This window comes from Gekko japonicus, unplaced genomic scaffold (genome assembly GCF_001447785.1).
Source record: "Gekko japonicus isolate JY-2015 unplaced genomic scaffold, Gekko_japonicus_V1.1 scaffold4322, whole genome shotgun sequence".
Classification (NCBI taxonomy): Eukaryota; Metazoa; Chordata; class Lepidosauria; order Squamata; family Gekkonidae; genus Gekko; species Gekko japonicus.
In genome coordinates, this window is record NW_015169310.1 from 19,515 (window position 1) to 35,545 (window position 16,031).

At 41.1% G+C, this 16,031-nt stretch overlaps 1 protein-coding gene and 1 pseudogene across 1 annotated transcript; both read right to left on the minus strand.

Annotated features, from left to right (window-relative positions):
* Positions 1–2,837: 2,837 nt before the first annotated feature.
* Positions 2,838–5,425, minus strand: LOC107114994 (zinc finger BED domain-containing protein 4-like). Its single transcript, XM_015416603.1, has one exon. The coding sequence runs from the start codon at positions 4,979–4,981 to the stop codon at positions 3,083–3,085; it is 1,899 nt and encodes a 632-aa protein (XP_015272089.1). The 5' UTR covers positions 4,982–5,425; the 3' UTR covers positions 2,838–3,082.
* LOC107114995 lies at positions 3,512–14,662 on the minus strand (annotated as a pseudogene).
* Between the last annotated feature and the right edge of the window lie 1,369 nt (positions 14,663–16,031).

Consider the following 16,031-nt stretch of genomic DNA (forward strand, 5'->3'; position numbering starts at 1 on the left):
AGACATCCAGTTTTGAGACTTAAGTCTGATGTTTAACTATGTGTGTTCCAAGTTTCAGCTGTAATGCAAATCTCTACTCACATTAGGGAGATCTAAGTGTCTTCTGCATGCTAGTAAGAGAGCACTAATATACATCCTGATCACATATTAATCACTGTTGCTACAAATCACTATTCCCTACTATCACTGATTTCAGGAGGGTGAAGGAAAAACAGAACTAGCACAATTCAAAATTCAGGCCAGTGTGTGTGTTGTTTTTTTTAAATGAAATTAGCTTCTGAAGGTAGACTTGATATGATCGCTATGAAGTAAATCTGAGCAGAGCTCAGATGTGCAGTGGAACAGTACTGGAACTCCCACTTTATAACAGCAACTGGCCTCAAATTGGCGAGAAGATGTGAGGCATCTTGGGCAACAGGACATATCCACAGTTCCCAAATACAGGCTGGAGTTTATGGAATATAAAGAACGAACTCAAACCCATAGTCCTTCTCCAGTACATATACCTGTGAGGCATAAGATTGATTACTCAAGGTGGGAAGATGGACAGTGACTAACTAGGATAACCTTGTAGCCACACCCTCTTGACTCATCCTTGGCCTGTGCTAATAAAATCTATTCTACACTGACTGACTCTGCAGGGTAGGCTAAAAGGCTTTTGCACTCTAATGGGTATCATTTAGCTAACACCAGTAATTTATGGAATATGAGCTCTTATAAGCAAAAACCCATGTATCATGCCTTGCTGTGGCCTCAGACTAGGGACCTGCTGTGTTGGCCCTCACAGGCTCCTATTAGGCCACTTTCACGACATTCAGTGACTGATACAGTGCTTTTAATGCTTAGTCCTGACCGCCACCATTAGACCCTTAGTGCCCCTCCCACTATGAATAGCCCTTTCCCCTACTTGAGGCACCCTTCCTCCCACATCTCCCTTGGCCTCCTTGCTGCTGATGTCGTGCCTCACTCGCCGGTCCCCCCCAATGGGCATTTATATCACCCAACCAAATACAAAAAACAACCCCCATGCAATGAGCGTGCTTAAAGGGCTTTGGGATTCTTTCCTGAACAACAGACTCCTATGCCCTATCATGAGGAGGGATGGGGATTGGTTACACTGGAGTAAGATTTGCAAAGCTATATCTGATGTGCAGATTCTGCTGTTTCAATCAAAAACTTAGGAATGTGGAACCCCTTAAGCCTGCCTATAAGTAGCTTTTCAGAATGTGATCAGTCCCCCCCCCCTTTCCCAAGATCTGAGGGTTTGACACCTGAAAGATGACTTATTTTCTGTCAGGTTCTAAATGAAAGCAGTCACAGTTTTACTTTAAATGCAAACTAATATTTCTATAAGGTATTTAGAATTTAACAGAATGAAAGTTAACATGGCAAAATGTTTTGAAAATGCAGCCATTTATGCTATAATGCATAATTTCATAATGATCCATTTTATCATGACCTTTATATGCTTAGCAATGCAAGAACTTACACATCATTGTCTGCAAAACTGCATAGTAGTTTGAGAAACTGAATCCCACTGGAACTAAAGGTAATATTAAAACAGTAAGGAAGTTTTGAATATAAGACTGTAGAGACAATCTTGAAAGACCGAAATCAAAGCCTTCTTCCATGTAACCCCAAGATAGTTATTTTCTGCATACTGCTGAAAACCCCTTTTTCCAACGGGTAATCCCCACTACTGTCCAAGGGGGGGGGGACCCATGAGATCACAACTAGAACTAAAAATGGCAAATAAAATGTTTAATTTCAGAAACTCAGTTCACCATTTATAAATACACTAAAACATAGTAAATGCAAAAAAAAAATTAGGCAGAGGTACAGTATTTTAACAAAACTACATCTTTCCTAAAGGTCATAGGCAACTCCCATTTCCCCGAAGAATTTCATCAATGCACAGAAACGGGAAGAGGAACCTCGAATATTAAAAACAAAACAAAACACAGAGCATACTGCTTACAATTAAAATGCTGGCTATTCTTAAAACCTCAGTTTGAGACTTAGAGGGTTCTACAATATTTTATTTGCCTGATCAACAGTGTCAATTATAGGTCAATTCTAGCAAATCACATTCTAAGCAGGGGACTGTTCTAGAAGGGATATTTGATGAGAATCGGACTGTCTGCTTTTTAAAACAGGAACTTTAAACAGAGGACATCACACATAATTTTCCATTCCAAGGAAAACCAGGACTTCCGTTTTTACACCATGGAGTAGTACTGGATGTCTGGATGCACTCTGTTTTAAAAGAACATAGCATAATGCTGACTCCTTGTATTTCTTTCAAATACACTGTATTAAATAAACAACTGGAAACAAAACTGAAAATAAACTCCCCCCCAAACCTTATAAATACTCAAGCTCTAATTCAGTTACAGTGTAAAAAACCTGAAGAGCAACCACCGAATGGCAAGATTATAGGTTACTGATAACTGATCTTCCATAATACCTCTAACTTTAGTTTATTCCAATACTAACTCAATAGCCACCTTTAGTACATACACCATCCTTGAATATTCTCATAACCCTTTAAGTACATTAGACCTGTATTTAAAACCTGCTATGTAAAAAGATGGCTTCAACTCCACCTTTTATGTACAGCTTTCTTCTGACAGCTAGAAAATGTGGTTTTTTTCCATTGTAATTAAAGCAATATTTAACTAATATACAGTACCTGGTTTATGGTTTTTACATAATTGAATAAAAAACTACATAATAGAACTGTTTACATCTTTGTTTGCCTTTCTATTCAAACAACTGTTTTAAAACTTCATTTACAATTCTGTTAAAACCTACGTAATTTTGTGTAATAGGGACAAAGACAAGCTAATTCTAGTAAGAAGTTTTAAAAAACACATATGTACAGTATCTGGCCTGAAGGACAATTAATAAGGCACATGTAGACATATAGAAAGATGAAAAATAAAACTATAAAAGGGAACTACTGTCACTGATTAGATGTCATACATGGCCCCTATTGGAGCAATTTAACAAACCAAGTTACAAATACAGTAATTATCCAGTGAGCAACAATAATTTTAGACTGGCAGCTTGTTCATTAGTTTCAATACTGGAAGTATATCAAAGGAAGATTTACTTTCAAAAAAATAAGTTTTTCAAAGTGTTCCATTGCTAGCCTTGACTGGCTAAAGCTGCTGTTTTCATTGGATGTACTGAACAATCTTTCTGATGGAACAATGCTTGGAGGACAACCTAGGAATCGGACAGCCAACTTCGACAGTATTGGCCAAGATGACTTCTTAAAATTCCAGTATGTCAGAGGATCACAGTTATGCTCAAGCACTTCCTCCTCCAAGTACAAAAGCACCATTTCTTCTGGCAATTTAGCCTTCTCTTTTGGAACTTTTGCTTTTTTCATGTCTTCCATAAGTGACCAAAGACTACTGTCCACATAAGAGTTTTTAGATGGTGAACCCATACCACACCCATTGGAAACAGGTTTCTCATCATCTGAGGTAGCACTTAATATTTCTAGCTCCCTGATTAAGTCCTGTTTATACTGTTCAGCCTCCTCTTCTGTGAATAATGAGGCCTTGTAACGAGGGTCCAAAAGAGTAGCAAAAATGTACCTTGGATCGTGAAGCGTAGAAGACAATCTACTCACCATAGCTTCTTTTAAAGACTTCAGCATGGTATCTATACCCATTGTTTCCTCAAACAGTAGTTCAATTTTCCTGTTGAGTATGTGAATCATTGGGATTACTTGGCTTAAAGTGGACATGTGTGTGCTCATCTCTCTACTTGCAACTTCAAACGGCTTGAGAGCATGACAGACAGACTGCATCACTTCCCACTGATCACAGCTTATTAATTCCCTGAAGCTGCACTCTATGGACATTTCGTCAATTGCTCTTTTCTGTTCAATGAGGCTTTCAAGCATATGGAACGATGTATTCCACTTTGATGGAACATCTTGAATTAACTGATGCTGGGGCAAGTGATACTCTTTCTGCAGCTCTGCCAGTTTCTCTCTTGCTTTTGCTGACCGATGAACACGTTCACAAATCTTTCTTGCAATACTAAGCAAGTTTTGAACCATTCTCTGGCTTTTAATAGCTTCATTAACTATGAGGTTAACTGTGTGACCAAAGCACTGCACACTTGAATGATCCCCTTCATTTAAAGTTTTTCCTATAGTCTGATTATCTGTTACAGTAATCCCAATCTGAAGCCCGATTGATGTTATCCAAGCTTCCCACCAATATTCTAGTTGCTTCTGAATGCTGATACCACTGTAGTCACAATCGATCTGTGACACATTTAACAGAGCTGAACAATGGTAATCTTCACACTGTGGTCGAACCCTTGACTCATATGTTACCCAATGAGCAGTAAGGGTTACATATTCTCGGGTTTGGTTACTCATCCATATTCCAGACGTAAAATGGACTACTCCACTTTCAGCTTCTTTAAGATGTGAAACAATTATTTGTTTCACACTTTCATACATATCAGGAATTGCAGTCCTAGAAAAATAAGATGGTGAAGGCAAAGAATACTGAGGCTGCAAATATTCAAGCAGTCGATTAAAGCCAATATTGTCTACAAAAGAATATGGCTGAAGGTCAAGTGCAATCATTTCAGCTACAAGACTTGTGATTTTTTTGGCAACAGGGTGAGTGTCAGAAAATTTATCATTGGCTTCATCAAAAGATGAAGACCCCAACAAATCCGTGCTCAGTGGCACACGGCTATTTGTAGATGAGGACAATACTGGCTCTGAGGCATCTGGTTTCAGGACATTGTTATGAAACCGTTGTAAATGTCTTAGAAGGCAACTGGTACCTAGATTGGTTGGCTTTTTCCCCCGACTTATTGTACGTCCACAGTGCATACATATTACTTTAGTTGAATCTGCAGAACAAATTGAAAAATGATTCCACAGTTTTGAGGTCTTTTTGCTACTAACAGGAAAAATGACTTGACTATCATTAGTAACCATTGTGGGTAATTAAGTCAGTTTTGAAGACAAACATTCTGCAGAAGCCAGAATCACATAAGGCGAATTTGCTAAACTCACATCCATAAAATTCTTCTGGATACCAATGAGTTCAGGATGGCGTCTATATAAGTGTCTCGTCAAACAGTTTGTGCCCACATCACCTTTCCTTCCACGATTTATCATACAATTGCAGTGTCTACACATCACTTTTAGACTATTCCCTGGAGACAAAGAAAAATGATGCCACACTTCCGACTTAAGTTTCCGCATCATTCGTTTATTCTGATGAAAAACAGCACCATGTTCAAATATTAAAGGGCTTTTTTCAGGGGAAGAAACTAAGGAAGCCTCACCTATATCATCACATGACAATAATGACGAGTCTTCTATGAGAGCATCTCCCAAAGGTAGATGTGAATTGTTTTCTTCAATCATTCTATCTGGAGAAGAACAAACAGATGCTGGTTCTTTAGCCAGTTTTCCAGGGGATGACACACAACTCAGATCACCATCTGAAGGCAATAAAGGTGGCAGCAGAGTTGGAGGAGCCGTGTACAGCGAGGGAATGCTCGAACCACCTCCATTCTCTTGTAGAACGATAGAACGATGGGCTCTCCACATGTGCCGTATTAAGCAACTAGTTCCAAGGTCTTTACCATTCTTTCCTCTACTGAATTCATTCATGCAGTGGATGCAAACGGCCTTTGAGTTATCTAAAGGAGACAAATAAAAATGTTTCCAGACTGCAGATCTTCTCCTAGAGCCAGATGAACTCTTAGGAACGTAAACAGTTTTCTCTGCTACGTTCTCCACTGTTTCTTCACACTGGCTGTTAGGAAACTGTTGAGATGACACAACAAAAATTTCTTCTTTATTGCTCTTTTCAGTAAGTGACAGATCTGAGGGCATGTCTTCAGTAGAAATTACAGGAAAAGACTCCTCAGTTATTTGATCTGGTGATGGGGTTTTGGAAACTGTTTTCTTAACCAATTTTATAGGCGCTAACATGCTAGTTATATCTCCAACATCTGCAGACTGAGGTGGCAGTAACAATGAAGGAGAAGGAAAGGAAGATATAGTTGGCATACCTCCATTTTCTTGAATGAGTACAGTAGGATGGGCTCTCCTCACATGCCTCATGAGACAACTTGTACTTAAGTCTTTTTCATTTTACCCCTGCTTAAACCCTTTCATACAGTACATGTCAAAGAGTTACCGTCAATTTGTCTAGGAGATATAAAAAAATGATTCCAAGCAGGGGACTTTTTCCGGGAGCTTATGCTTCTACTTGAAAGCAGGCTCTGCGTTACAGCTTCCATTGCTACATCATAAAGAGTGCTGCTGTACTGGGAAAAGAGAGATCCATAATCATCTTCATTTTCTGCAGAGACATATTTGCCTGGATTGTTATGGACAAAATTCTTCTCTCTGTCATCTTGCTCATCACTGCTATCTGTCTGTCTTAAGTCTTCTGGCTCGGTTTTGATATCCACTGTTTCTAAAGCACAATTACTATTATCTTCTGGTTCCACTTTTAAATTGTTGATTTTATCTATCACAGAGTTACCATCAGTTTGGGGGGAATTTGCCCTACTTGTATCCATGGTTGACTTCCGTTATTTCTGCTGTGTCTTCATACCTTAAGTGAAGAACTGAAGTTAAATTCTAACAACTAATGCAAAAAAAAAGATGGTGGGAACATAAGTTTGTGTTTTCTAATTTTCTGTTTGAGAAGAAATGTTTTTATGCAAACTTATGAAAAATAATTTGGTTTAATGCACAGCATCTCATTTTTTCTCTCCAGGATTTTGAGATTCCAAGTCATAAATTAGTTTTGATTTGTGCTGGTATTAAATGCTTCATATTGTGGGGAGCAGCCTTGGGTTCTTTCCCAATAAAATCATGTATTCTATTACAGTCTGTTCACATCATCTAGAAAGAAAAAAGAAAATATGTAAGCATATTCAAGTGAGCTTTCCTTTCTGAACCAAATGATTATATTTTCTTCCATGTTTAGCCTTTAAATATAGCTATTCTTGTAAATCAACTTAAGCGCAAGACTACGTAACTTTAGAAAAATGTAATAGTGCTTTGAAATTACTTTTTTATATATTATATTTTATAGACATAACTGCACAATTCGTAATGACCAAAATCCAAAAAGCTACTTCAGGTACTCAAAAGCTTAGATATACCCAGTGGGTATTATATATGAAAACTGGATTTAAACAGTGTGACATCTCATAAATTCTTGCCAAAAGCTCTCCATTTCAAAAACAACTTGCCATGCAACATGGACAGCGGCTGGTTTGAGAAACACAAGCCAAAGTCCTGTTGGTCACACAGTATTGTGCTGTTCTTTGAACTCAGGCCATTGCTTGTAATCCAGTTCAGAGCAACAGTGGTGGATCTGCACTCAACAGGTCTCTAGACCCCCCCCCCCAAATTCTGATTTACCATATTTTTGCCCACACAACACCCTTAAAACATTTTATGATTCAGTTGGTTTAAAATATAAAATTAATTTATGGTGCTTCACATGAGCAGTACTTGTGAAAGATATATTTCAAAAGTAACTTTAAATTTGCCATGCAACAACAAAATATTATATCTGCTGAAGACAGGAAAATAGGAGCAAAGATAAGCCATATTTTCATTGTATAAAATCTGTACAAGCGTTACAGACACCAGGACTCATTGAGCTTTTTTGCTCAATGTCCCAGTTCTCCTATTTCACTGCAGCCCCCAACCCATTTGCTTTTGTCCATGCAGATCCTCTGATCCTCAGCATAGTCTTTTTGGTTGATCAAAGGGGAGTTTCTCTTCCCTTTTTAGCCAACTGAAAAGCTGATTGGATACAACCCAGCGAGTGGTACAATTTCCACACACTCACAAAAAATATATATATCATCAGATGTCACAATGTTTCAGAAACAATCCTCAGTTAACAGATATCTAACTTTACATGCATCCTGAAAATATATACCATAGATTGATCCTGGCACTTGGTAAATGTTGCTAAACTGTGTTTAACTGTCATTTCTTGAAGAAGTATCTGACGTATGCATGCACACGAAAGCTTATACTTTGAATAAAACTTTGTTGGTCTTAAAGGCACCACTGGACTCAAACTTTGTTCTGCTGAGTCAGACAAACACAGCTACTCACCTGAATGTATGTTCTTGAGTAAAGTAAGATTCAGTACAAAAAAACCTGAGACTTACTGCTACTAGCTCTCCACTCAAGCCATGCATCCTCAATTCTAAACTGTGTGCATGTATTTTAATTTATTTTAAGGAACCATGGCATACTGTAATGACTTAAAGTCTTGACTTTCTGGATCATGTGGTTCCTTCAATACATAAGTAACTTGCATCCTAAAGAGGGAGGGCTTGCTGGAGGTATGGGAGGTGCACACCAACCCATTATTCATCCTAGTGACCATTCATTTTACCTGCATGCACTTAGACAAGGGGACAACAGGGCTCAACTGAGTCTACAGGATACTCCACTCATGGCCTTACAGCAGGAGTGGATTTAATCATGCCCCAGAGTTTAAAACAGGTTAGCAAACACTGGTTCAGAGAGAACCTCATTAGTATTAGCAGCAGTTAACACCTGTGCGAATAAAATGTTTAACCCTTACTAAGATGGAAAGAGAAATTCAGACACAAGAAGGGAGCACAAATGCACAATCCTGTGACTTGCTGCAGTTTCTTTACCATGGATAAGGAGAGTTATGCCTGCCCCAATCCTAAAATGGCAAAAAAACGTACTTCATACGATAAAAAGGCAAAGTGATATCATGTAAGTAATTCACATGAAACCTGTAACTGAAGAGCATGCTCTGGAATAAGCAGCATGTGCGCACTAAAAAAACCATTTTGTATGATGTCCTCAACAACAAAGAAGAAACCTTGTCATCTAGTTAGAATAGCAGAATGCGGAAGGAAAGCATGAGAGTGTATATATACGCACTTTGAATTGCTGTTGCATGTCTATGAATTTAAGTGGAATCATGTGTGGTTGCCAGGCTGAGGGTTCATCCACTCCTCACTCCCTTCCCTTAAATCTTCCTAAACCTACTTAGCAAAAAGCTGGTTGAAAAATTATGACGCCACTCCCATCATTGACACAATGCCACCCTTGCCAGTTAATTTGAAATGGTGGTGGCAATAGCACCAATTCCTGCCCACCCTTGCTTCTGGCAAGCAGCCTGAGGGGAAGGATGTATGCAAGAAAATTGGACAGGAAGTGAATGGATGCAGCCCGTCTACCTGGTGTGCACTATCTTTAGATAAGGAGACTTAAGGAGAACATGGCAAGACAAAAATGCTGAAACTCTCAGCCACTTAATTCACACCCGGAACATAAGAAGCATCATGTGGGTGGTACAGAAGAGGCGGCAACAAAGGAACACACCCAGAAGAATGTAACGGATATTTTGCCATGCTCTCTGAAGAGCCGAGGCCAGACCCAAAAGTACATACAACTTGCAGTATCTCTGCCCATTGCAATAAATCCCCTTTCCTTTCTTTCAACTCTCAAAACCTGGTAAGGAACAAAAAAGATTTGAAATATATTTTATTCAATAAACGTTGCCAGAATTGATATTTCACATACCTCATAGGCTTCATCCTCCTGATGAGGTCCCACAGTAATAAGTGGATGTGGCAACTTCCACAAACTGGACTTACTGAAAAAAACAGATCAGCACACTCAAGCCCTACACAAAGACAAGTAACACTCACATGACAGCATGATGATCACACCTAGTATATTTGGACACATGGGCAACACAGATATTTAGGACACCAGCACACTTAATGGTTAAGTTCTTAGCAGCATAAAACCCATAGCTCTGCACCGACCTACTCACATGGTTAAATTTCCTGGGCTATAAAATAATGCTGAATGGAATATTTTAAATCACTGTTTACAGTTTTAACTAAACTATTCAGAGCATTTTACACCTGATGGACCCATTTTAAGTAGAAAAGTGAATAAGCAGAATGAAATAAATAGTATTTGATAAGGCACATACCTATCTGATCTATTCTCTCTTGTTGGCTTCATTGCCGACAGTATCTCCAGATCTAGGAATCAGGGAAGGGGAAGAGAAAAGAAAGTAATATACTGTAGGGTGTATGTTACCATATTGGAGCTTACAGTTTTTCACCTGGTCAGAAGATGCTTATTATCCCCAGCTTTCAGGCATGAATATACCAGCTATATCCCAAATAGCTACTAAATTTGGTCTAATAGTGCAATACAAAATGTATTAACAGTTAACAATACTTTTTGCTGCGCTTTACCAACACTATTCATGCCCTCTCTGCAAATTCAGTATAAAAATAAGAGAGCACTCAAGCCCACTGAATCAACCCACAAGACTGCACACACTGCCCTCTGGACAACAGTTACACACACCCACACACACTCTCCAGCGGCATGGGCTCACATTTCAGGGAGGAAGCTCCCATGCATACTGGGTGCTTGTGTAAAGAGTTTCTTTCAGCTGTTTTGACGGTTTGAATACAGGGACATCCTGCTTACATTCTTAGTTCAAAACTTATATTGCATTATATGAAGTTCAAGCATTCATATTTTATATCACTGGCCTAATAGTATCATGCAATCAGTTACGTCTCCTTCAATGCATTATTTCAAGTGAAGCAAGGAGTCTAATCAGCATGATTGTACCTGGACAGACGGCTGTGGTAGTGATTTCAAACTGCTGACCTGGGCCCAAAACCTACTAGAGTTAGTTGTAATCAAGGCTAGTCACAATCAGCTTACATTTAGTCATTAATAAGGCGCACTTATCAGAGTGTTTCAAGTACAGTAGTACTTATACGCTATGATGTAAATGTTTGCCAAGAAGCAAGTACAAGTGAAAGCAATGCAGCCTGATTTAGTCTCAACTAGTGTGTTCCAGCAGTTTTATGGGGATTTAACCACAACTACCTTTGGCTGGGCTTAGGCCACAGAGTACAAGCATGTGATGTTGTACACCTGGTGTTTGTGCAAGATTAATAGTCCAAAGCTGTTCCCTCACAGTTTTTTCTTCTTTCCTACACTGCTCTCCTTATGTAGCTATGCTCAAACTTTGATACTGAAAATTAATAGTATTTTTATGACAGTTCATACATTCAAAAAATGCAAAAGCAGAGATTCAGAAACACAAAGAAGTGTCTGATTGATAAAGCAATTACTCGTGGTATTTTCAAGCTACAAGAGACTACTCCCATCACTTAGTAGTAAGCCAAGTTGCAACTACAGTCACACTAGAAGCATTTCAGATTCTAAAAGTCTGTTCACATTTCATGACAAGATGAATTACTATTGTTCAATTCCCCCCTTTTTCTTTCTTTACTAAGTAGCATCATATATCTTATCGAATTACATAAAAGAGCTATGGCTGCATAATATATTATATACACATGAATTAGAGACACATTTGCAAGTACAAAATAAGCATAACATATGGAAAAGATGGGCCTGTCATGGTTAGACTCTGACTGGAAAGACCTAGATTCAAATTCCCACTCCTTCACAAAGTCTGTTGGATTACCTTGGGTCAGTAACTACCTTAACCTAAACCACTTCACTAAGTTCTGAAGATAAAACGTGGGGGAGGGGAGACAATTTACTCTGCCCAAAGTTCCCCAAAAGAGAGGGTAGGATAAAAATCTATTAAATGAACTACAAAAACTAAATGACATTTAACACTTGATAGACCATTGACACATTAAATCCCTACAAAAGGAGAAGTAAAGAACAATAACCAGGTTATTCCGCATATACGTTAATTTACACTTGGCACTAAAAGATGTTTTGCAGTTCTACACAGCGAGGTCCTCTCCTATGTGGCAAATAATTCAGTGTGAGGGACCATTTCTGCTCCTGTCTACCCAGCAAGCCAAGAAAGCTTGAGTGGGAAGTAGGTAAAGGTAAAGGTTCCCTTGCTCGAAAGCAAACACACACACACAATTCTGAGTGCTAAATCTAGCATAGTGAAAAACTCAAGTCTGGAAGTTTTTGGAATCTACCAAAGGAACCTAACACTATTACTATCATAGTTTTTTGTTTTGAGCTCCTAAGCATAACAAATTTTAGTTAGGAAGCTATCAGTTTTATAAGATGATTCTCACCTCTTTGACATGTTTCTTAGTTTATTTAATTATATCCCACCTTACCACCAAAGGGTAAATTTCAACATTTCCTCCACATGAAAGCTGAAAGAAGCATTTCCCTGTGGCAACTCTCCATGCAGATGTTTAAAAGCCCCCTAATTCATGATTTAGCCCAAATACCGGTGACACCACACCAACATTAGAGCGCACACAGAATGTAAGATGCTGGTATACAGACAAGAAAATGTTTTAAATAATGAGAACACCACTAGGAAGCAATTTATAGCAGCTCACTTGTTTATTTACATTCTTTCTCCTCACAACAGCCCTACAAAGAAGGCTAGGCTGAGACTGTGTGACTGGTACAAGGTCACCTAGCAGCAAACTTCCACAGCAGACGGGGATTTGAAACTGGGTTTTCCAGTTCCTAGTCTGAAACTTTAACTACTACACCACGCTGGCTCTCAATATCATGGCTGTGGATGGGTTTAACTGGCTCATACCAAATAAGACCATTGATCCATCTAGCTCAATACAAAATATGTCAACAGGCAGCAACCACCATACACCAAAAAGTACATAGAATGCCTATGCAAACATCTACATTGCTGTAGGAACACTTGCCAGGAAGCCCCCACTGCATGAAGCAGCCTTAAGTTGCCCATCTGTACAGCAGAAACAATCCCTGAAAATACTTCCCCCCCACCCTGAACTCCCTGGATTGTTAAGAAGATTAACCAAATAGGGTTTATTACCTTTTGGTGGTGATTACAGGGGCACTATACTGTTTTAAAGACAAGCACTTAGCATCTCAGGAGCAATGCTCCCTCTAAGCTGTGGAGTCTTGTGAGCAAAGATTCTACTTTGTGAGCTACTATCATTAAAGTTGTGAGCAGGCGATTTGGCTACTGCATGAATTAGTTTGCTCCGGAGCCATCCTTCCTGCGCTAAGACAAAAATCTGTGAGCCGGAGGCTAAAAAACTGTGAGCTAGCTCACACTAACTCAGCTTAGAGGGAACAATGCTCAGGAGGCAAGCTAAGTTATCCACAAAGGGCAACAGTAAACAGGAGTCTAGTGGGATCTTAGACAAGATGTTACCTAGCATAAGGTTTCCTGGACTAGAGCACACTTTGACAGATGCATGCAGCTGTTCCACACTAGGCAGACTCCACTATGTGCATCTCACAAAGTGGGCTGTAGAAACGTAAGGCTGAGATAACATTAACCTCTAAAAGATCACTAGATTTTCGTGGCAATGCAGTAACCTGACTACCCCTCTGGAATTATTAAAAGGGAACAAGGCTGCTGCAAAGAAGAGTGCAGCATCACTTTTTTCAACCTCTTCATAACTGGCCACCCATCATCTCTGTTCCCAAAGAGGTACATTCCAATGGGAACGTGAACACATCACACAGAAACCCTGTTCACAAGTTTCAGTGAACACATGTACATTCCACATGTACACAAGTACATAAGAAAGCTGGAATATTTAAGAAAGAGCCAACACACATTCACTTTACAAATGACACTGGGGACCAGTAACTGGAGAAATGTGTGTTTGCATCACACATTCAGTTGTACACATGTTGAACATAACACAGGAATTACTCCATGCACTTCAAAAGAGAAAATTAAGCATATGGAATACACAAGACTACACATGCATTTATTGCATCTTGTGGACAGGACTACAGTATGTCATGCACGAAGGGGGGGGGGGTTCCGCAAAGAAGTGGAAAAGAAGAGGTTGCCTATTGACCGAAACAGGGCAAAGGGTGAGGGTTGAAGGAGGAAGTGCTGCGCTCCAGAGACGGCCCCCTTCAGCGAAGGAGGGGAGGTGGAACGAGCCAGAATTTAAGAAGAAAGCGGAGCGGGGACGCCGGACCGAACTGAGGGCCAGACAAAGCCGAACTCCTGTCTTAACAGGGGAAGTGCGGCCCAGCGCAATCCCAAGGGGGCTTCCTGCAGGAGAAGTACACGGGAAGTGTGACTGGGAGGGACCAAAGCAACTCCATCAAACGCCCCGCCTCGCGAGGGGGCTCCGAAGGAACCGTGGGGGGCAGCTCCTCCCCCTTCCCGGTGTCCTCGCAGACAATAAAGCTGGCGCGCGCGAGGACGCGCGGGAGGGGGGGGTGTTAGGGCCCCGGTCGCCGTTTCTTCCGCTCGCCCAACCAAAACCCGGCGGCGGCCTTCAAAGCCCACGGGGGGGGGGGCGGAAGGATTTCACCTCGAGCACAACTCTGGAGAGAGAGTGGCTTAAAGGAGTCCTCTTTCACACACACACCCCTCACAGCCAAATCTCTGCCTCACCTCACCCGCCTTTTGCCTCAGTCGCGGCCTCCTCCGGTGCGGCTTCGCCAGGGGGCCGAGCGCGGGTTAGAGCAAAGGCTCGAGCGGGCCCATCCCATTCATTGCTCGGGCGCTTTGTCTCCCGCTGCCGCGACGCTCAACGCGAACTCCCCCGGCTCGGCCGCCACGACAGGACTGCGCATGTGCCACGCTCGGGGCAAGCAGACAAGCAAGAGGGGAGGTGGAGCTGGGGCCATGGCACGCAACCCGAGCGGTGAGGGGCGGGGCGCGGTCGGCCGGGCCTAGCGTCACGCGGGCGCGCATGGATGTTGGATGCCGGCGCAGAGAATCTGCGTCACCGGGTGTCGCGAGCCGTCGCCAGCGCCTTAAGGAGGCAGCGGGAGACAAAAGTGGAGGCGCGACGGCGGGATGGCTGACCCTGCAGCGAAGGGGGTTGGGGAGCGAAAGCGGGCGCGCGAAAGTACATAAAACATCTAGAGCACTTTAATCAATAACTGTTAAAAATGTTTTCGTATTGTTGGGGTTTTTAAATGGATTTATATGTTTTATATTGGCGTTTGCCACTATGTAAGCCGCCCTGAGCCCGCATTGCGGGGAGGGCGGGGTATAAATCGAAGATGATGATGATGATAAAAAAAGGGGACAGGAATAAATAAGTGAAAGTTTTTATGTCTTGTGTACGTCCTGGGCTGTCGTTTGTGTGTTGGACCATGCAGAATGGAACGGAGTGCCCGTGGTCCTATTTATAAAATCCCGACCCTGCTGCCAGTGCGGAGGCTCTGTTCCCGGTCATGTCTAAAGCAGTACCCTGTATGTTTTGAACTGTCATCCTAAAGCATTGTTTTCATCAATAAAGGTTTAATACTAGTGACTTTACATAAGCTTTCCGGGCGATTTTAGCAATGGTTGTTTAAAAGGGTTTATTCTGTTTCACAGTACAATCCTATGTAGCATTCCTCTCGTCTACACTAATTGAAATACATGGGTTTAGAACGGAGCAAATCTGCATAAGATCGTGTTATTGGTTCATTCGTTTTCATATTCTGAATGAAAGCTGCAAACCTCTTAAGCAGTGAGCCAACAAACCGGAGTCTTTTCACTGGGCATAATGGAGACTGAATCTGAAATTTTATGTATGCAAAGTATTCTGCCCCCTTCCTACAGCTGCTTTTTATGTAGTGCATCTTTTGTCACCTTTGCATTGTTCTACCATCTCAGGGTAGTTTACATAGTTCTCCCTATTGCTATTTGATGCTCACAGCTCTATGGCTTCAGTTAGCCCGAGATAATGAATGGCCCAAGGAGAGAATCCAGTAAATTTCTTGCCAAGCGAGGACTGGAACCCAGCTCTCCCCACTAATGTAGATACATTGAAGCATGTGCCAAGTGGTCTACTTGAACTATTGCTTGTTTAAATTATTTTGACCCTGTCTCTCCATGCAAATGAAGTAAAACAGAAGCAGCGAGTGGACAGTTAGAAGCAACAGAAGCCTGGTGTCCTGCATCACCTCCTTCAAAGAAGGAGGTTGTGGGTTCAGGGTGTCTTACCTGTCTGGTGTTATAACATGGCAAGCTGCATCTTCTCAGACACCTGTTTCTACC

Coding starts and splice junctions, on each gene's coding strand:
- LOC107114994 (XM_015416603.1), bottom strand. CDS start 4,981: ATGGTTACTAATGATAGTCAAGTCATTTTTCCTGTTAGTAGCAAAAAG.